General features: G+C 49.4%; 1 protein-coding gene across 1 annotated transcript; it reads left to right on the plus strand.

The window, feature by feature from the left end:
* The first annotated feature begins 1,339 nt into the window (after positions 1-1,339).
* On the plus strand, positions 1,340-21,199 carry LOC310684765 (uncharacterized protein). Its single transcript, XM_083456336.1, has 4 exons — positions 1,340-1,516; positions 6,432-6,593; positions 18,782-18,826; positions 20,720-21,199. The coding sequence occupies exons 2-4, from the start codon at positions 6,441-6,443 to the stop codon at positions 21,014-21,016; spliced, it is 495 nt and encodes a 164-aa protein (XP_083312462.1). The 5' UTR covers positions 1,340-1,516; positions 6,432-6,440; the 3' UTR covers positions 21,017-21,199.
* Positions 21,200-21,940: the final 741 nt, after the last annotated feature.

The raw sequence follows: 21,940 nt of genomic DNA on the forward strand, positions 1-21,940 counted from the left end.
CCAGCTCTACCTCTCTTTCAAATCGGAACCAGTGAAGGCGGTGAAGGTCCTGTGTGAGTGTCTGGAGGCAGTTGGAGGATGGATGGAGGATGGATTGAGGTTGAATCCTGACAAGACAGAAGTATTGTTTTGGGGGGACAGGAGGCGGGTGGGTGTGGACAACTCCCTGGTCCTGAATGGGTCAACTGTGCCCCTGAAGGACCAGGTGCGCAGCCTGGGAGTCATTCTGGACTCACAGCTGTCCATGGAGGCGCAGGTCCATTCTGTGTCCAGAGTCGCCACTGAGACCCCATAACACTGGTCCTGAAAGACCTACACTGGCTCCCAGGACATTTCCGAGCACAATTCAAAGTGTTGGTGCTGACCTTGAAAGCCCTACATGGCCTCGAAAGCTCAGTATACCTGAAGGAGCGTCTCCAACCCCATCGTTCTGCCTGGACACTGAGGTCCAGCTCCGAGGGCCTTCTGGCGGTTCCCTCCCTGCGAGAAGCCAAGTTACAGGGAACCAGCCAGAGGGCCTTCTTGGTAGTGGCACCCACCCTGTGGAACACCCTCCCATCAGATGCCAAGGAAATAAGCAACTATCTGACTTTTAGAAGACATCTGAAGGCAGCCCTGTTTAGGGAAGTTTTTAATGTTTGAAATTTTACTGTGTTTTTAATATTCTGTTTGGGAGCCGCCCAGAGTGGATGGGGAAACCCAGTCAGATGGGTGGGGTATAAATAATAAATGATGATGATGGTGGTGATGTTACTCTTGAGATCAAGGCATGCTTGCGCTGTATGATTTGCTGCTTGCTTATATTGTAACCTTGCTGTCTGAACAGCATCCAGATCACCCATCCCTTTCATTCCATGTAACAGGCCAACCTTGCTTTATTCCTGTTGTGGGCCTGCAAACGCATATTCATAACAAACGCACATTATAACTCTAGCCAAACCCCTTAGTAGCTTGTGTAGGAAGAAGCATGAGTGCTGGACATGCATGTGGGTTCAGACACGCCCCTTATACCATGTGCATGACATACAAACACATCATAACACAACATAAGATTCCTGCACTGCAGCGGGTTGGCCTAGATGACCTTGGGGGGACCCATTCCAACTCTTGAATCCTAGTATTCTATTATCTTTACACAGAGCCCCCCCAATGCCTGCTGCAGTGCTGGACCATCTTCCCTCTTTCATCTTTGCAGTGACTCGGTCCTCTCTGGGACTTCTCTGGATTGTTGTTTAAAAAAAAACTTTTTTTTTTTAAACGACTTTGTTGGCTGGAAGGGAAGGGTTGTGATTGTACTGGCAGCTGTCCTTAGGCTGGCCAGCCAGCGAATGCTTTGCAGTCGTCTCCTTGTTTCAACGCCAAACAGCCATCCTGAAGCGAGAGAGGTGTGGCGAAGATTGCATCCTGCGAGTGTCCGGAATCGCTGGTGCTGCCTCGGTCCAGCCAGAAGGGTCTACGACGCAGCGAGGAGCCAGAGGGCAGACGAAAAGAGCAGTGGACGAACATCTTTGGCCTGGTGAGTCAGGATGGGGGAGAGAAGTGCCTGGCTTGTCTTGTTTGCAGGGCTCTTTCACCCACCCAGCTCCTCCACAACCCCAAGAACTACAGCTCTGGATGTGCCCTGCAAACTAAGAACATTCGAGGTGGAAACAGGTAAGTGGAACAGAAGCTTCTCGCCAGAACCAAGAGGTCTACCTTGCAGGCAGCGGCAATGGGAGCCTGAGCTATTCCAGAAGCACAAAACCCTGCAGGATTTGAGCCGTCGATTGGATGGGATAGAGCTGTAGGCTTCCGGCACGAGATGCCTTCTCATTTCAGCACCGAAAGCAGAACATGTGCAAATCCATGGCCATAGCAAACAGCACCCACTTGGAGCCCACGGGAGTCCCCTTGCAGGCAGCTGCAAATCCTGCCTCTCTCCCATGCTTCCCGGAGCTGCGTGTGTCTTGTCCAACGGGCATCGTTCAGGCTGGGGAACGCTGTTGAGCAAGCATCTTCTGTGAGTTCAGAAAGATCAGCCGGTCGCCGCTGCCCACTGGCGAACCGTCAGATATCCACGAGATGCACACTCACTCCGCTGTTGTGAGGGTTTGGCTTAGGAAGGGAGGCTTACGGAGGAAAACCCCCCAGGGAAAGGGAGTGCCGTGCTTGTGAGTGAGCTCCTTAGTTTAGGGAAGGCTTTAGATGCAAAAGCAAACACTTAAAAGCTTGCCATTAATATGAAAACCTCTGGGTGGGTTTTGGATGAGTCCCACTCATGGGAACCAGCACAACGGTTCCCACGAATGCGAGAGGACTCCTAGCTTCATAGAATCGGAGAGCTGGAAGGGTTCCTGAGGGTCATCTAGCCCAACCCCATGCAAAATAATAATTTCAGTTAAAGCATCCATGACAGAGGGCCATCCGACCTCTGCTTAAAAACCTCCAAGGAAAGAGAGCCCACCATCTTCCCAAAGAGACCGCTCCACTGTCGAACAGTTCTTGCTGTCAGAAAGTTCTTTCTGATGTTTTGTCGGACTCTCCTTTGTCATTTGAATCCATTGGTTCAGGCCCTACCTGCTCTTTAGATGATACTAATGTGATTGGGAGCAGGGACGCGGGTGGCGCTGTGGGTTAAACCACAGAGCCTAGGTCTTGCCGATCAGAAGGTCGGCGGTTCGAATCCCTGCGACGGGGTGAGCTCCCGTTGCTCGGTCCCTGCTCCTGCCAATCTAGCAGTTCAAAAGCACGTCAAAGTGCAAGTAGATAAACAGGTACCGCTCTGGCGGGAAGGTAAACGGCATTTCCATGCGCTGTTTTGGTTTCGCCAGAAGTGGCTTAGTCATGCCGGCTGCATGACCTGGAAGCTGTACGCCGGCTCCCTCGGCCAGTAAAGCGAGATGAGCGCCGCAACCCCAGAGTCGGCCACAACTGGACCTAATGGTCAGGGGTCCCTTTACCTTTATGGGGGTTATTAGCCCTGGCTCTGGTCCATGGGGTTACAAGCCCTGGCAGACTTCCCAGGGTGGGGGAGGACAGTCTCACAGACCCGCAGATCACCCGTGATCTGTCGGCTTACATCAAGGTGCGAGCGGCAGGGGCACTGGGTCTAATAATAATAATAATAATAATAATAATAATTTATTTGTACTCCGCCCATCTGGCTGGGTTTCCCCAGCCACTCTGGGCGGCTTCCAACAAAGATTAAAAATACATTAAAATGTCACACATTAAAAACGTCCCTAAACAGGGCTGCCTTTAGATGTCTCCTAAAAGTCTGGTAGTAGTTGTTCTCTTTGACATCTGAAGGGAGCGCGTTCCACAGGGAGGGCGCCACCACCGAGAAGGCCTGGTAACTTCACTTCTTGCAGTGAGGGAACTGCCAGAAGGCCCTCGGCGCTGGACCTCAGCGTCCGGGCAGAACGATGGGGGTGGAGACGCTCCTTCAGGTATCCCGGGCCGAGGCCATTGAGGGTTTTCAAGGTCAGCACCAACACTTTGAATTGTGCTCGGAATCGTACTGGGAGCCAATGTAGGTCTAAGAGCACGGCACGGCTGGCACTCTCCAGAGCCACTCCTACGCAGGCACACCTGTTCCTTAGAAATCAAAAACAGAGAGATCCCAAGCCAAGAGGAGTGGATCTCCTTCCTGCGATGTCCCGTCAGATGGGCAATTCACAAGCAATCTGTTGAGCAAATAAGTCAGAAAGTGTAACAGCGGCAGCAGCAGTTCATTGGGATTTGGGGAAGTATTGGCAGCTAGATGGGAAGCCCTGATGGGTCTCTGAAGTCCATGCAGTCTCCTGCCCTAGGCTAAAATGCCAACATGTGGCTCAGTTAGACATTCTTCAGCTTTCCAACCCTACAATGGGTCGAAAGGTGCTTTCAATGTGCGAAAAACACTCTAGACATGCAGCCCAGCCTCTGCTTCTGTTCAAAGCAGAGATTGGAAGCCATGAATCAGGAGGTCTGTCAAGCAACCACTTTAGATGTGCTTGAAGTCTGTTGCCAGATGTTTGAGTAGATGCTGTCTAAGTGAATCATGAAGCTGGGAAATGATTCTGAAGAAAAGTTGTGAAGAAGCGGCTTGAAGAGCAAGCCTCATGAGGATTGCGTCCTACATCAGCCTCTGCCAAGCTGGCTCGCTCCAGATGTTCTGCGCTCCAGCTGCTAGCAGAGAGACTGGAACAAATCGAGTCCAGAGAGAGAAAAGAAATTGATAGCACTTTACTGATAACAAGCTGAACAAGAGCAGTATATAACTCGAGGGGAACCTTACTGACAGCCTAGATGAGAACAGAGAGATTTTCAACAACACGTACTGAGGACAAACCTCCTTCAGAAATAATTTCCCTTTCAACTGTCAAATCTCAGCCATCTTCCTCACTGGCCAAGTTCGTCAGCTTTGTTGATTTAAGGAAACCAAATAGTTTAAACTGGGTTTTGAATAAATGTGCAATTCGTTGTTCCTTTTGGGGATCTTACTGTTACAAAAGTCGTAACTCTCTGCAGATTCCAGGGGATTCCAGGCACTCACCGAAGCTCAGTGTTCCTTCAGAGAATTGAGACACATCATAGACTGTCATAGCTTTAAGAAATATGGTTTATTCACCTATTTACACTTTAAGTTGAGACGTGGGTGGCGCTGTGGGTTAAACCACAGAGCCTAGGACTTGCCGATCAGAAGGTCAGCGGTTTGAATCCCTGCAACGGGTGAGCTCCCCTTGCTCAGTTCCTGCTCCTGCCAACCTAGCAGTTCAAAAGCATGTCAAAGTGCAAGTAGATCAACAGGTACCGCTCCGGCGGGAAGGTAAACGGCGTTTCCGTGTGCTGCTCTGGTTCACCAGAAGCGGCTTAGTCATGCTGGCCACATGACTCGGAAGCTGTCTGCGGACAAACGCCGGCTCCCTCGGTCAGTAAAGCAAGATGAGCGCTGCAACCCCAGAGTCGGCCACGACTAGACCCTAATGGTCAGGGGTCCCTTTACCTTTACCCTTTAAGTATGCATGAAAGGAATCCAGATCTCACAGTGTGGTCATTGCAAGAGGCGCTTGTCCCCCACAGCAGTGCAGCCAGCCTTCAGCCAGCCTGCCCAAGATGGATCCCAATTTTTCTTCTTCCTTCTTCTTCCCAGCACCCTTCCCAGCTCAAAAACTCTTTTCCTGTCACCTCAAACACATACCCCACCACCTTGAAAACATCTGTCTCCCCAGGCCAAAGGATTCCTTTTGGGTGGCCCATAAGCCCCCTTTGTCATATTAACAGATTTGCTCTTTGCTAGGCCAGTCAGGCTGGTTTGCATAGCCACTGTTTGCTTCTTTAACTTGGCTGGAGACTCCTTCTTTTGCTGACCAGAGGGACCTGCGGGGAGTGGCAGCCCAACCAGCTGGGCAGCTTATCAATACCAAAAGGTGTCTACCCCTTTTTTCCCCTACACCAGTGTGGTGTAGTGGTTAAGAGCAGTGGACTCGTAATCTGGTGAACCGGGTTCGCTTCCCCGCTCCTCCACATGCAGCTGCTGGGTGACCTTGGGCCAGTCACACTTCTCTGAAGTCTCTCAGCCCCACTCACTTCACAGAGTGTTTGTTGTGGGAGAGGAAGGGAAAGGAGATGGTTAGCCGCTTTGAGACTCCTTAAAGGGAGTGAAAGGCGGGATATCAAATCCAAATCCAAACTCTTGCCCTTATATAGAGACTTTAAATTCCCTGCCCTGGAGCTCCAGACCAGTTGTTTGGTGATTGTGATGGCCTGGGATTCAGACTCAGACGCTGAACCTGAGGAATCCCAGCTTGCACAGGATTCCCCGCCTCCAGAACCAGCTGAGCTGGGGCTGGGGCCTGAGCCTGAAGGGTCCTCACCTGTGCTGGGTCCTCAGGTACAGGCATCAGCTGAGTCTGCTCTGGCTCCTGAGGTGATGGAGGACTCATTGCCCTCAGGTCCTCCACTCTCAGCCCCGTCAGAGGAAGCCAAGGTTGCCTCTGGGTCTGGTAACCCTCCAACCTCTCCTGAGCTGCAGAGGCTCAGGGCAGAAAGGTGGAGGGAACTAAGTTCCTGCAGGAGAGGGCTCACCTCCAAGCCAGGAGAGGCGAGTCACCTGTGGACCAGGGCCGCCCTATGCCTCGGGGCAGATAAAAGCCGGCCAGCCCCAGTCCCAGGTTGCGGGAGCAATGTTGCTGGTAGCTTGTTCCTGCCTGGACCCTGTCCTGCTCTTCTGCCAGAGTTCTTGACCTCACCCGTCTCCCCGCCTTGGACCCCACTTCAGCTTTGACGGACAGCCTCCATACCGCACCCTCAACCTTGGACTGGACTCGGACCTCGCCTCCCGGTTAGCCCCCGGGACCAGCACAGTGATAAGGACTGTGGTTGGACAGGGGTGGTGTTTGGTTGCAATTTCGGCTTATTTCAGGATACTCCAGAAGCATCTAACAATGCGGCTGTCCATGTTCTCCCAGCGTGGCGTGATGGCCGAGATCGGAGCAACCCCACACCCTTCAGCCTTGCTCAACCTCTGCATCTTCCTCCTGGCTATGCTGCTCCTGGGTCTCCCTGCTGCCAGGCAGCTCTCGTGTCAGACTGAGTCCATTGGGCTTCTACAAAGCATCATCCAGCGCATGGTGAGTAAAGAGGGACCAAGAGACGGATGGGAAGACTTGGTGTGCAAATGAGGCTTGCTGAAATTGCCAGATGTTTTGGGTGGAGGGGGCAGGCGTAGGGTGTTCTAAATCAGGGTTTCCCAGCCCCAGTGCCCTCCAGATGTTTAGGGATGCGATTCGCATGTGGGAATGTTCAGGGAGGCAGGAGAGGGTGTATAGTTTATTAATATCCTTCCTAACTTGTGTTACTTAGCAGAGTTTCACATTCCCCTTTTAAATGCACAGCAGATAGCTGGTTGCAGGCTTGTTTAAGCCTCTCAATATCAGATTCCTGGTAAGTCCCCTCATATCCCTCCTAAAAGAATGAACACACCACAATCTTATTCAAAGTCAATAAAAGAAGTTTACTTACATCATCAGTTCACAGTTGGATCGCTGAAGGCAAACTTAGTTTCAAAGTACGGTGGTACCTCTGGTTGCAAACGGGATCCATTCCGGAGGCCCGTTGACAACATGAAAAGAACGCAACCTGCAGCAGCGCATCTGCACACACGCAGGTTGTGATTCGCCACTTCTGCACATGCGCGTGACACCATTTTGCGCATCTGTGCATGTGCGAGGGGCGAAACCTGGAGGTAACCCTTTCCAGTACTTCTGGGTCGCCACGGGACGTAACGTGAAAGAACGTAACATGAAGTGGACATAACATGGAGTATGACTGTATAGCTAAAAAGCTGCTCCAGCAATGGAGGAAGTCAAAGAGAGTGTGTGTGTGGTGTGACTTGCCCTTGTGTTACCTGGGCAGGTAAGGTCATGCCCACCTCTTGTTGTTGTTGTTGTTGTTTATCGTTTAGTCATGTCTGACACTTCGTGACCCCATGGACCAGAGCACGCCAGGCACTTCTGTCTTCCACTGCCTCCCGCAGTTTGGTCAGACTCATGCTGGTAGCTTTGAGAACACTGTCCCACCATCTCGTCCTCTGTCATCCCCTTCTCCTTGTGCCCTCCATCTTTCCCAACATCAGGGTCTTTTCCAGGGAGTCTTCTCTTCTCCTGAGGTGGCCAAAGTATTGGAGCCTCAGCTTCAGGATCTGTCCTTCCAGTGAGCACTCAGGGCTGATTTCCTTCAGAATGGAGAGGTTTGGTCTTCTAGCAGTCCATGGGACTCTCAAGAGTCTCCTCCAGCACTAGAATTCAAAAGCATCCATTCTTCGGCCTTCTTTATGGTCCAGCTCTCACTTCCATACATCACTACTGGGAAGACCATAGCTTTAACTATACGGACCTTTGTCGGCACGGTGAAGTCTCTGCTTTTTAAGATGCTGCCTACCTCTAGCCACATGCAAAGGAATTATGTCCCAGTTAGGAGGAAACAGGAAATTCCAACTGGCTGGACCAAACACCCCCTTGCATATCCACTCTAGGAAAACAAGGAATGTTGTACTTGACTGCTACTTATGTATCACATCCCACCCACCCCATTGGTTCTAGCCAGTACAATCATGCTAGCTGGAGGATGGTGGGCGTTGGGGGTCCAAAACGTTTGGATGCATTCTTGACAAAACTGCTGAATTGTAATTGGACAGCCAAGATTTTGTTCCCTCTGCCCTAGCCATGCATCGCCGCAATAGCCAACCTGGATCTGTGGTCTGATTGGTTAAGGCCCCTTATAAAACTTCTTAAATTCCTAATAGCAATGATGCTTTTAAGCAAGCTGTCCTAACTCTCACCTCCTGGAAGAACCCATGAATCGGAACACAGGTTGCACTTTTCCAGATTTTGCGACACAGTTCTCAACTCAAGAAAGTTAGCAACATGTGCTTTTGAAAAGGTGTGCATTTTAAAATAAAACGTAGACTGAGAAAAAATGCACCGTTAAATATGCATGTTGTGATTAAAATATATGGTTAAGACCTATTTAAATGCAAATTTATATAGACAATTTTGTGCGGATTTTAAAAAAATCCAATCCACAAATGAATGTGGAAAGGGACAACGTATAAAGGCATGCCAAATTCAGACAGCCCAGAAATTGACTGATCTGCTCATTCGTACCTGGAACGCCCCTCTGTCAGAGGAAGGGAACCACAGGATGCAACCCATACCAGTTACAGTTATAACATTTTAAGTAGCAAGGCCCTGTGTTGTGTTTTCATCCTCGCAGCAACTCTGGGAGCTGAGTTGCCATTGCGCCCATTTTACAGATGGGGACTGTGGGAGCAGAGAGCGGAATCGCAGGCGAGGATCGCTTTCTGTGTTGGAAACTGTTGTTGCTAACACTCACGTCACATAAATGGGTTTTGCTGTGTGTTCAACAAATAATTCAGTTTTCCAAATTCATGAAATTAACATGAAGATGTTCCTTTTGGGTTGAATCTGCTGCTGTCTTGGTGGAAAAACTGCCATCTTGGCTTATCCACTGGCTAGCTTCCCCCTCCTTAATGTGAATAATAATAATAATAATAATAATAATAATAATAATAATAATAATAATAATAATAAATTTATTTATACTCCGCCCATCCGGCTGGGTTTCTCCAGCCACTCTGGGCAGCTTCCAACAAAACACTAAAATACAATAACCTATTAAACATTAAAAGCTTCCCTAAACAGGGCTGCCTTCAGGTGTCTTCTAAAAATCTGGTAGTTGTTTTTCTCTTTGACATCTGGTGGGAGGGTGTTCCACAGGGTGGGTGCCACCACCGAAAAGGCCCTCCGCCTGGTTCCCTGTAACCTCACTTCTTGCAGTGAGGGAACCACCAGAAGGCCCTCAGAGCTGGACCTCAGTGTCCGGGCTGAACGATGGGGGTGGAGAAGCTCTCTTTAGGTCTAAGTTTGGTAACTGCTGGGTTCGAGTTTCACTGTTTAGCTGGAGAAAGAATAACCGCAGCCCGAGTTTGCGGAGGTCAATGCTTGTATCACCATTTGAACAATAGTTCCTATTATCTGCTTTCCCCCTCCACTCATCTTCTTTCTCCTTCCTGTTATCTTGCCCTTTCCCACCACCTCTCATTTCCTCAGGTGTAACTGATCATCGGAGGAGAGGCAAGTTTTAACCTGCAACCAAGCGCTAGAGCAAAGTGTACACAAGAGTCAGGGCTCTGTTAAAATCTAATTGAAACACCCAAATCATACCGTACAGAGCAGACACAGAGTTAAAATCTATGGTGATTATATAAACTCGGAACAGTAGCAAACCAAGATGCAATTTTTTATTTAGCTGTTTAGTCGTGTCCGCCTCTTTGTGACCCCCTGGACCAGAGCACGCCAGGCCCTCCTGTCTTCCACTGCCTCCCTCAGTTTGGTCAAACTCATGCTGGTAGCTTCGAGAACACTGTCCCGCCACCTCGTCCTCTGTCGTCCCCTTCTCCTTGTGCCCTCCATTTATCCCACCATCAGGGTCTTTTTCAGGGAGTCTTCTCTTCTCATGAGGGGGCCAAAGTCTTGGAGCCTCAGCTTCAGGATCTGTCCTTCCAGTGAGCACTCAGGGCTGATTTCCTTCAGAATGGAGAGGTTGGATCTTCTTGCAGTCCATAGGACTCTCAAGAGTCTCCTCCAGCACCAGAATTCAAAAGCATCCATTCTTCAGCGATCAGCCTTCTTTATGGTCCAGCTCTCACTTACATACATCACTACTGGGAAAACCATGGCTTTAACTATACGGACCTTTGTTGGCAAGGTGATGTCTCTGCTTTTTAAGATTGCTTTTCTCCCAAGAAACAGGCGTCTTTTAATTTCGTGACTGCTGTCACCATCTGCAGTGATCATGGAGCCCGAGAAAGTAAAATCTCTCACTGCCTCCATTTCTTCCCCTTCTATTTGCCAGGAGGTGATGGGCCCAGTGGCCATGATCTTCGTTTTTTTGATGTTGAGCTTCAGACCATATTTTGCGCTCTCCTCTTTCACCCTCAATAAAAGGTTCTTTAATTCCTCCTCACTTTCTGCCATCGAGGTTGTGTCATCTGCATTGTTGATATTTCTTCCGGCAATCTGAATTCCAGCTTGGGATTCATCCAGCCCAGCCTTTCGCATGATGAATTCTGCATATAAGTTAAATAAACAGGGAGACAATATACAGCCTTGACAAAATCCCTTCTCAGGTCTTTGCAATAGAAAGGAGGAAGCAAACAGCTGTTTCCCTTCTGGTTTGAGTCAGCCAGTTAAGTACGACAGATAAAATAGCCAAGAAGGACTTTTGAATGGAAATACAGTAAATTATCCACGGCACTCTGTAAAAGCTACATACCCGCCAAATAGGTTTTAATATTTCTATTTCTCTATCCTGACAGTGGGGAAGAGGTCGAAGACATTTGTGGTGTAGCGGTTACAGCGTCAAACTGGGAGCTGGGTGACCAGGTTCAGATCCCCACAACTTGGCCGTGAAACTCACTGGGTGACCTTGAGCTTGTTACCGCCTCTCAGTCTAATCTACCTTGCAGGGTCGTTGTGGAGGGATTAAAGGGGAGAACCACATAGGCTGCCTTGGAGCAAAATGTTGGATATACAGCGGACGCTCGGGTTGCGAACGTGATCCGTACGGGAGGCACGTTCGCAACCCGCAGCGCCGCGTCTGTGCACGTGCGGGTTGCGCTTCGGCGCTTCGGCGCATGCGCAACTGCTGTTAACGGAGAAATCTGAGGGCTCCTTTGGACAAAAAAACCACCAAAACCACAAGGACACCAGCCAGGAATACCAGAGCAAAACAGCAGCCAGTAGGCTTGGTCTTGATTGAAGACTGTCGTGACAGGACTCCCACCTGCCACCAGGTGGAACAAGATGGAAGCCCAGAACAAAAGAGAACCCAAACTTTTATTAGCTGCTAATCCCCATGTTACACTCCCCCAAACTACATCACGGTTACATCATGAAAGGGGAGGTCTGGTGGCAGTAATCTGAGCATCCTGGACCCTGCCCCATGGTTCCCCTTGCCCTCCACCAAACACCCATCAAGTGGAACAAAAGAGATCTTTACATTTCCCTGTTTCCCAGCCAAGTTAATCCCACCCTTTTGTCTTCATCTGGCTTTGTTATTTCTGGAATGGCTACCTGTCTGGCACTCAGGTATCAGGAGGCCAGGGATTATCCCTCAGGCAGAGGGGCTGCTGAGTAGCTGAGCTCTCATGTCTAGATGAATTTCTGAAGTTTCCCCAGTGAGCCAGTACATAGATGCATTTATCAGTGAATTCTTACATTTGGTATTGTGCAGCCTTTTGAATAGATAGGAAGAAACTGTGATGAAGAAGTGTTTTGTGGGGGCAAATCACAAAAGTCACAAAAGCGGTTGTGCTGGTTTTGGTAGTGGGCTGCATGTGCATGATATCTGCTGGAGGGGCAACCCCCCCCCCTTATACATAAATTCCTGCAACACTGCCGAAACCCGGAAGTAACCCATTCCAGAACTTCCGTGTTTCGGCGTGTCCGTAACCCGAAAAAACGCAACCTGAAGCGTCTGTAACCCGAGGTATGACTGTAAATGCAAGAAAGAAAGAAATGGAATACCCCCCCCCCAAAAAAAATGGCCCTCCAAATAATTGCAGAGAAGCCAGAGGAGTTATGTACATGAATATCATATACATATCATATACCAGTGGTGGTGAACCCATGGCAGAGTGGGCACTCAGAGCCCTCTCTGTGGGCATGTGCACCATCACCCCAGCAGCCGTTCCCCCCCATGCCACTGTGAGCTGGCCACGCTCCCTAGTGCGCGCACTGCCCTCAGTGGCGTCAGGGAGAGTTGCGCACCAGCCAACCAGCTCGCCACCCCCAATGCCACAATTTAAAACAGGCAGGCAGAGCAGGTAAGAGGCAGGTAGCTATTTATGTTGTTAGCTGTTGTGAAGATAATAAGCAGAAGAAGAGTCTGAAGAAGAGTTTTGGATTTGATATCCCGCTTTATCACTACCCGAAGAAGTCTCAAAGCGGCTCACAATCTCCTTTCCCTTCCTCCCCCACAACAAACACTCTGTGAGGTGAGTGGGGCTGAGAGACTTCAGAGAAGTGTGACTGGCCCAAGGTCACCCAGCAGCTACATGTGGAGGAGCAGGGAAGCGAACCCGGTTCACCAGATTACGAGGCTACCGCTCTTAACCACTACACCACACTGGCTCTCTGAAGAAGGTGGACGCACACACAAAATAAAGGCAGCCAGGAGTTAATAGTCCTCAAGCAAGTTCAGTCTCCAAAATCAGTATCCAACTGGCTCCAAAAATTTAGAATTATAGCATTCTCTTGCAGGACCAGTTATTCTGATTTTATCTTGGTCGCGGTCAGTGCTTCTCTGCAAGGAGGACATTACAAGAAAACCATTCCGAGAGGGGCAGTAGTTACACCTTTTCTGAAGAAGCCTCCTCTCAACTTGGTGATTTTGGGAATTACAGACCATTTTCAAATCCAACAGTTTGGGTAAAATGGTTGAGCGGGCAATGGTTCTTTATGACTTAGGGTTGACTTAGGGCTCATCCGCTGGAACCACCACTTTCTCCGGGGGGGGGGGGGACCCACTGTCTGCCTGTGGATCAGAGCAAAGTCAAGTGGGTTTTCTGTGGAATGATGTTTATCCTGATTTAGAGCTGAATAACGGGTTGGAAAGGCAAAACCTTCTGGACCTGAGCTTTTCATTCCCTTGGTGATGTTAACGGAAAAATCTGAGGGCTCCCTTGGACAAAAACAAAGACACCAACCAGAGTAAATTGGAGCAAAACAGCAGCCTGTAGGCTTGGCCTTTATTGATCTGTTGCAACAGGGTGTTCCCCTCACTTGCAGGAGAGAGGAGGGACCCAGAAAAATGGTGTGCAAGACCTTATAAAGACTTTTGAAATTCCCACCCTGTAGATCAAGACCACCCCCAGAAACATCATGCATACATCACAGAAAGGAGGGGTTGAGGGAGGGGTGGTGGTGGTGGTAACCTGAGTGTCCTGTCACCTGGCTGGTTCCCCCTTCTCCCCCTCCCCATGAGTCATTTTCTGAAGACCGAAGGTAGTCGCAGTTTCCTGCCCCCTGAGGGGGAATCCAATCACTGTTCTTTTGTTATAGTCCGTGTTGAATCCACTTGTGTATGCAGTCTGTTGTGTTGTTGATGGTCTTCTGTCTAGGACCATCAGGGTTGGCATAGCAACTGGGCAGGGCTCCTGTGGATGTGCTGCTTTGCTCAAGGGATTATGGTGGCCTGTATCAAACCTTCCCCATTTTGTAGTCCTTCCTTCATGGAGTAAAATAAAAGTGGAACAGTGCAAATTTCTATGAACTTATAACAGAAGTGTAGCGTATGTAGTGTGTGAGTGTGAGTGAAGTTTGTACAAACTGAATGATTGGGGGGGGGGGTTTCCTGCAACAGTGACCCATGTGGTCTGACACGTACCTTCTTTCAGCTGAGATTATCCTTTAATATAGGGGTAGCCAAGAGGGTACTCTGCAGATGCTACTGAAGTATCACACTTCTAATCTCTGCCTATTGGCCATGCTGGTGGGGTTGGGAGTCCAGCAACATAATGGTGGGGACTTGACATTTTCATCCCCCAAAAAGTTTTTGATTTGAGTTTCTACTGAAATGAGGCTACATTTTAATGTATTTTAATCTTGTTTTTTAAGTTGTATTTCAATAAATTGTTTTTATACCTGGTGTTAGCTGTCCTGAGCCCGGTCTTGGCTGGGGAGGGCAGGGTATAAATAAATTTTATTATTATTATTATTATGGCTGCCCCTGCGCACACCAATGGCCTGCCTTTCCTTCCTCACGGAACTCAAGGTTAGCATTCATGGGGTTCTTAGGCAAACTCTCATCAAACAGCAAAATTAAAATTAAATAAAATAAAAATAAAAATAAAATAAAATAAAATAAATTTATACCCCACCCAGTTGGCTGGGTTTATTTACTTATTTACATTTATTTGTATGTGTGCATGCAGACAATCATTATTATCCCATATTAAATTGCCGTGTTGGCACTTTGCGATCAATAAGTGGATTTTGGGTTGCAGTTTGGGCACTCGGTCTCCAAAAGGTTTGCCATCACTGTCCATTTAAAGCACTCATTTTCTACTTTGCCATGACTTTCTCCTAGATCATCCTGGGAACTGTGGGGGTTTTTTTTAAGGGTGCTGGGAATTATAGCGCTGTGGGGGGCTGCCTCCTTATCAAACTACAGTTCCCGGGAGTCTTTGGTGTGGGGAAGTCATGACTCACCACAGCTGCCCTTATCTCTCTCCTCAATCTTCACTGGTCTGTTTTTCTAAGAATTTCTGCAAAACTCCAGAGTTCCTCCAACTTTGCTAACACACCACCCTCTTCTGCGCGGGTGGAGCTGTTTTGGCTATATAAGGACCGGCAGTCAGAGAACTGAGATCATGATTAGCATGCGCTGATAGATATGATATGATGAGCAAACATGGGAGTAGTGGCGCAGCCAACCCTGGATTCCTTGTTTTGTCTGACGCTGATCGCCTCCCAACTTTATTTGCTCATTTCCTAGAGGAGCTGAGGAGTCGGAGCCTGCCTTATATCAACAAATTGCATCTGACATGGGATGGGGAAGGAAATCAGATTCATTTTTCACTTTAACAAGAAACTACCTAACCTGCAGGGGCGTGGGTGGCGCTGTGGGTTAAACCACAGAGCCTAGGACTTGCCGATCAGAAGGTCGGCGGTTCAAATCCCCGCGACGGGGTGAGCTCCCATTGCTCGGTCCCTGCTCCTGCCAACCTAGCAGTTCGAAAGCACCTCAAAGTGCAAGCAGATAAATAGGTACCACTCCGGCGGGAAGGTAAACAGCGTTTCCGTGCGCTGCTCTGGTTCACCAGAAGTGGCTTAGTCATGCTGGGCCCATGACCCAGAAGCTGTATGCCGGCTCCCTCGGTCAATAAAGCGAGATGAGCGCCGCAACCCCAGAGTCGGCCACGACTGGACCTAATGGTCAGGGGTCCCTTTACCTTACCTAACCTGCACTTTTTAATAATAATTAAATTTTATTTATATCCCGCCCTCACCAGCCGAAGCTGGGCTCAGAGCGGCTAACAACATTAAAAGTAACATTCTGAAATCATTTCATTCTAAAATCAGTTCAGAGTCAAATTAATGGCAACCGTTGGGCTAGAGTTCTATGAGGATTACAGAAGGAGGGGGTCAGGCTGTGCCTTGGCCAAAGGCCTGGCGGAACAGCTCCATCTTGCAGGCCCTGCGGAAAGATGTCAAGTCCCGCAGGGCCCTAGTCTCTTGGGACAGAGCGTTCCACCAAGTCGGGGCCAGTACTGAAAAGGCCCTGGCTCTGGTCAAGGCCAGCCTAACCTCCCTGTGGCCCGGGACCTCCAAGATGTTTTTGTTTGAAGACCGTAAGGTCCTCCGTGGGATATACCAGGAGAGGCGGTCCCATAGGTACGAGGGTCCTAGGCCGCATAGGGCTTTAAAGGTCAAAACCAGCACCTTGAACCCGATCCTGTACTCCACCGGGAGCCAGTGCAGCTAATATGGCTCTGGAAACGCAGCCTGCCTTCAAAATCTGCCCGAATTTTGCAATGCAGTTCTCCAGCCCAACAGTATTTACAAAAATGTGTATATTAGGGGAATGTGTACATAGAAATCAACAACAACAACCACCTGCCCTTTACCCTAAGGTCCCACGGTGGGTTACAACATTAAAGCACAATATTAAAAACTGTTTAAAACAACTTACGGTCACAAAAATAAGGTGGGTCATAAAAATATCGGGAAGTTTTTAATGTTGGACGTTTTGTTATGTTTTTATATGTGCTGGAAGCCACCCAGAGTGGCTGGGGATAAATAGAAATACAGTGGTGCCCCGCAGGACGAATGCCTTTTGGAGGTGCTTCGCAAAACGAATTTGCTATGGGCTTGCTTCGCAAGACGAAAATGTCTTGCAATTCCTGGGGTTTCCCCCCCCCTTTTTCCCAAGCCCCTAAGCCGCTTAACAGCTGTTCGCTAAGCCGCTTATCAGCTGATCTAAGCCGCTAATAGCCTTTTAGCAGCTAATCCGCTAATCCCTTAAGCCTTTAATAGCCGCTAAACTGCTAATAGCGCTAATCCGCTAATGGGCTTGCTTCGCAAGACGAAAAAAAACGCAAGACGAAGAGACTCACGGAACGGATTCTTTTCGTCTTGCGAGGCACCACTGTATGGAAATAATAGAAATAGAAATAATAGAAATAATAGAAATAATAGTAATAATAGTAATAATAGAAATAATAGAAATAATAGAAATAATAGAAATAATAGAAATAGAAATATCTACCTCTCAAGTGCAAAAACCTGGCTGAAAGGTGTGTCTTCAGCACCCTCTGCAAGCTGTATGCCTTTCAAAAACCAAAGCTCGGCTTCCGATTGGCTGCAGGAGTGTCCTGCAGCCAATCGGAAGCTGCACCGGACGATCAGCTTCCGAAAATCGTTCAAAAACCAGACCACTCACTTCCAGGTTTCGATCGTTCAGGAGCCGATTTGTTCAAGAGCGAAAGCATTCGGCTTCCAAGCTACGGCTGTAAGGAAGGGGCCGGATGCACCTTTGCGGGGCTAGAATGCCACAGCTCAGGTGCCACCACAGAGAAGGCCCTCTCCTGAGCTGCCACCGCCAGCATCCCAAACCTCTGAGGGTAGATACGATGTGATGTGATAAGCAAACATTGGAGTAGTGGCGCAGCCAACCCTGGATTCCTTGTTTTGTTTGACGCTGATCGCCTCCCAACTTTATTTGCTCATTTCCTAGAGGAGCTGAGGAGTCGGAGCCTGCCTTATATCAACAAATTGCATCTGACGAGGGATGGGGAAGGAAATCAGATTCATTTTTCATTTTAACGAGAAACTACATAACCTGCACTTTTTGAACTAATACGGCCACGGAAACTCAGCCTGCCTTCAAAATCCGCCCGAATTTTGCAACGCAGTCCTCCAGCCAAACAGTATTTACAAAAATGTGTATATTAAGGAAAGGTGTACATAGAAATTAACAACAACAACAACAGCCTGCCCTTTACCCTAAGGTCTGTGACAGATGGCTGTCCAATTGCTGTCCAGAGGGAGACAGGGAACGAGCTGGTGTGGGGGACTCCCTGGTCCTGAATGGGGTAACTGTGCCCCTGAAGGACCAGGTGCGCAGCCTGGGAGTCATTTTGGACTCACAGCTGTCCATGGAGGCGCAGGTCCATTCTGTGTCCAGGGCAGCTGTCTACCAGCTCCATCTGGTACACAGGATGAGACCCTATCTGCCTGCAGACTGCCTCGCCAGAGTGGTGCATGCTCTGGTTATCTCCCGCTTGGACTACTGCAATGCGCTCTACGTGGGGCTACCTTTGAAGGTGACCCGGCAACTACAACTAATCCAGAATGCGGCAGCCAGACTGGTGACTGGGAGCGGCCGCCAAGACCATATAACACGAGTCCTGAAAGACCTACATTGGCTCCCAGTACGTTTCCAAGCACAATTCAAAGTGTTGGTGCTGACCTTTCAAGCCCTAAACAGCCTTGGTCCAGTATACCTGAAGGAGCATCTCCACCCCCATCATTCTGCCCGGACCCTGAGGTCCGGCTCCAAGGGCCTTCTGGCGGTTCCCTCACTGCAAGAAGTGAGGTTACAGGGAACCAGGCAGAGGGCCTTCTTGGTGTTGGCGCCCTCCCATCTAATGTCAAGGAAATAAAGAAGTACAGTGGTGCCTCGCAAGACGAAATTAATTCATTCTGCGAGTCTCTTCGTCTGGCGGTTTTTTTGTCTTGCGAAGCAACCCTATTAGCGGCTTAGCGGATTAGCGCTATTAGCGGTTTAGCGGCTATTAGCGGCTATTAAAGGCTTAAGGGATTAACGGATTAGCTGCTAAAAGGCTATTAGCGGTTTAGAGGCTTAGAAAAAGGGGGTGGGGAGCGAAAAAAATCGCAAGAATCGCAAGACATTTTCGTCTTGCGAAGCAAGCCCATAGGGAAATTCGTCCTGCGAAGCGCATTGAAAAACGGAAAACCCTTTCGTCTAGCGGGTTTTCCGTCTTGCGAGGCATTCGTCTTGCGGGGTACCACTGTATCAGACTTTTAGAAGACATCTGAAGGCAGCCCTGTTTAGGAAGCTTATAATATTTGGTGAATGATTGTATTTCAGTGTTTTGCTGGAAGCCGCCCAGAGTGGCTGGGTATAAATAATAAATTATAATAATATTAAATATGTCCAAAAGCCTCCCAGGAAGGTTGGAGCCTTATTTCCTGTTGATGTCTTCCTCCAGGGCAACTCCAGCAACGGGACCCTGTTCACCCCAGAAAATATCACCGTGCGTATCTCCTGCAGACAGTATGTATGGCGAGAGCAGGGTGGGGTGGGAGCCGGCTAAATCTTCTTGCTCGCCTGGGGCTTATCTGTGCTCAGCTGAAACGTGTGCCTCATGCGCTTCTTCGTTTAAGCATTTCCCCCAAACCAATGGCTTATAAACAGATGAAAAGCATTTAAAAAGGCAGCTGTGTTGTGAGAAGGGTGAAATTTAAACAAAGCTGGTAAAACAAAACTACCCAGCAGGCATTACGAAAAGACCCAGCTGTCAAAAGTTAGCGAGAAATCGATTGTGCCCCAAACTCCTCTTGTAAGGACGGTGCCCATGTTGGGTAAGACTGATGGTCCACCTGTCTCTGGACCCTGTGTCCTCCTGAGAGTGGCCACCGGGATGCTGAGGGCAAACTAGGCAAAGCTGGTTGGCCTAGCCATCTCTGTGTTGGGTTGAAAGAAATAAAAATGGGATAATTTCATCTTAGCTTATTTCATTAAATTGACATGATTTCTACATTGTAAGGGTTGGGGTACTTTCAAACTCTACGATTCCTTGATACACCTCTTGATTGTTGAGAGAGAGAGAGAGAGAGAGAGAGAGAGAGAGAGAGGAACCAGGAACACTCAAAGCAGTTGAATGGAAGGTAAAAAGGTAAAGAGACCCCTGACCATTAGGTCCAGTCGTGGCCGACTCTGGGGTTGTGGCGCTCATCTCGCTTTACTGGCCGAGGGAGCCGGCGTACAGCTTCCGGGTCATGTGGCCAGCAGGACTAAGCTGCTTCTGGCAAACCAGAGCAGCGCACAGAAATGCTGTTTACCTTCCCGCCGGAGTGGTACCTATTTATCTACTTGCACTTTGACGTGCTTTCGAACTGCTAGGTTGGCAGGAGCAGGGACCGAGCTACGGGAGCTCACCCCATTGCGGGGATTCGAACCGCCAACCTTCTGATTGGCAAGCCCAAGGCTCCGTGGTTTAACCCACAGCGCCACCAAACAAATTGACTCCCAAACACTGCAAACCCAGAAGTAAGTGTTCCGGTTTGTGGATGTTTTTTTGGAAGCCAAACGTCCGTTTTGGCTGTCGGCATTTTCCCCGGGGCCAATCAGCCAATCAGAAGCTGCGCCTTCGTCTCCAAATGTTTTGGAAGTCGAACAGGCTTCCAGAACGGATTGAGTTCGAGAACCAATGTACCACTGTATTGAAAACATTCAGAACCTGAAAACCAGCCATCAGCCCCCAAACCACACAGCAGCATTCTAGGTATCTGCGTAGGCTTGTCTAAAGAGAAACACAACTCCATTGGAAGAGCATGTGAGTCTTAATCTCAGCGCCATGGGTTCGAGCCCCACACGGTGCAAAAGATTCCTGCATTGCAGGGGGTTGGACTGGATGCCCCTCGTGGTCTCTTCCAACTCTACAATTCCATGAAACATTTTAGCAAACGCCGAAAAGAATACAGCAAAGGTGTCTGCCTGGTGTCAAAAGGCAGGGAGTTCTGAAGTGTAGGTGCCACAACGCTAAAAGAGTGAGTTCTTGCAAATGCAGAACAGGAATTACTGTATTTTTCGCTCTATAAGACGCACCAGACCACAAGACACACCTAGTTTTTGGAGGAGGAAAACAAGAACAAAAATATTCTGAATCTCAGAAGCCAGAACAGCAAGAGGGATCGCTGCACAGTGAAAGCAGCAATCCCTCTTGCTGTTCTGGCTTCTGGGATAGCTGCGCAGCCTGCATTCGCTCCATAAGACGCACATTTCCCCTTACTTTTTAGGAGGGGGAAAGTGAGTCTTACAGAGCGAAAAATACGTATCTGGTGCCTGTAATATAATGCAAGCAAAGCTAATTTTTTAAAAAACCCTGCTGCCTGTCATTTTCTGCTTCTTTCCTTTGTCCCAGTAGGTTTGCTACGCTGACAACCTGAGCTGCTTTTTCCAGGAGCTTCAGGTGGTTCAGCGGGCGCAGGTAGGGCAGACCCAGCGCCTCCTCTCCCGGCTCGCCACCCGCCTGAACCAGGTGCAGGTGAAGCTACGCAGGAGGAGCCAGAGTCAGAGCCGCTGCCCCATGTGCCGGCTCTGCCGCTACCACCCCGAGCGGCCTGTGCTGGTTTTCCTGAACAGGCTGCTGGAGCTGTACCAGTGGAACTGCAGGAACGGGGTCAGCCTCGGGGGAAAGTACTGCCCACCCCCTGCTCCGTGAAGAGGAGCCTTGCCAGTCGAAGGAGGAGATGGTCAAGCTGGAAGGTGTACAAAGGAGGGAGACCAAGATGATCGAGGGACTGGAGACCAAGCCTGATGAGGAACGGTTGAAGGAGCGGAGTACGTTCAGCCTGGGGAAGAGAGGACTGAGAGGTGAGGTGATAGCCATCTTCGAATACCTGAAGGGCTGGTCCCATGGATGGAGGACAGCAAGCTTGCTTCTTGCTGCTTCACAGGGTAGGACCTGGGTCAATGAGATTGTAACGAAATACAGGGAAGAACTTTCAGGCTGTGTGAACTGTTCAACAGTGGAACGGGCTCCTTCGGGAGGTGATGGAATCGCCTCCCTTAGAGGTTTCTAAGCTGTGATGGCCTGGGACTCAGGCTCGGACTCGGAGCCAGAGGAGTCTCAGTCTGCACCGGATCCTTTGCCTCAGGCATCGTCTGAACCAAGTGTGGTGCTTGATCCTGAAGTCCCAGTCTGCACAGCTGGTCCGAGTCCCAGTCTGCACAGCTGGGCCAAGTCAGGGGCCTGAGCCTGCCCTGGCTCCAGATGTGGGGATTTCTTCGTTGCCTCCAGCTGGGCCATCACTCACAGCTGCTCCACTACCGGTTGGGTCAGGGGAAGCTGAGGCGGCCCCTGGGTCTAGTAACCCACCAACATCTCCCGAGCTGCAGAGACTAAGGTCTGAGAGAAGGAGAGACCTGAGTACTCGCAGGAGGAGTGCTCGCCTTTGGGCGAAACAGGGAGGTGAGTCACCGGGCGATCAGGACCGGCCATTACCCCGACAAAGATAAAAGGCTGTCGGACCCTGTCCCAGGTTGCAGGAGCAACATTGCTGTTTGCTAGAACCTGCCTGAGACCCTGTGCCTGGCTTAGCCTGGTTTCCTGCCTTGGCCCTATTGGACTGACTCCTCACGGAAC

This window comes from Podarcis tiliguerta (genome assembly GCF_965153285.1).
Source record: "Podarcis tiliguerta genome assembly, chromosome: 8".
NCBI lineage: Eukaryota > Metazoa > Chordata > Lepidosauria > Squamata > Lacertidae > Podarcis > Podarcis tiliguerta.

Excerpts from the sequence above, each read along its gene's own strand:
- LOC310684765 (XM_083456336.1), top strand. The coding sequence starts at position 6,441 with ATGGCCGAGATCGGAGCAACCCCACACCCTTCAGCCTTGCTCAACCTC. Across the intron at positions 6,594-18,781 it reads AAAGCATCATCCAGCGCATG|GGCAACTCCAGCAACGGGAC; the intron begins GTGAGTAAAGAG and ends GTCTTCCTCCAG. Across the intron at positions 18,827-20,719 it reads TCACCCCAGAAAATATCACC|GTTTGCTACGCTGACAACCT; the intron begins GTGCGTATCTCC and ends TTGTCCCAGTAG.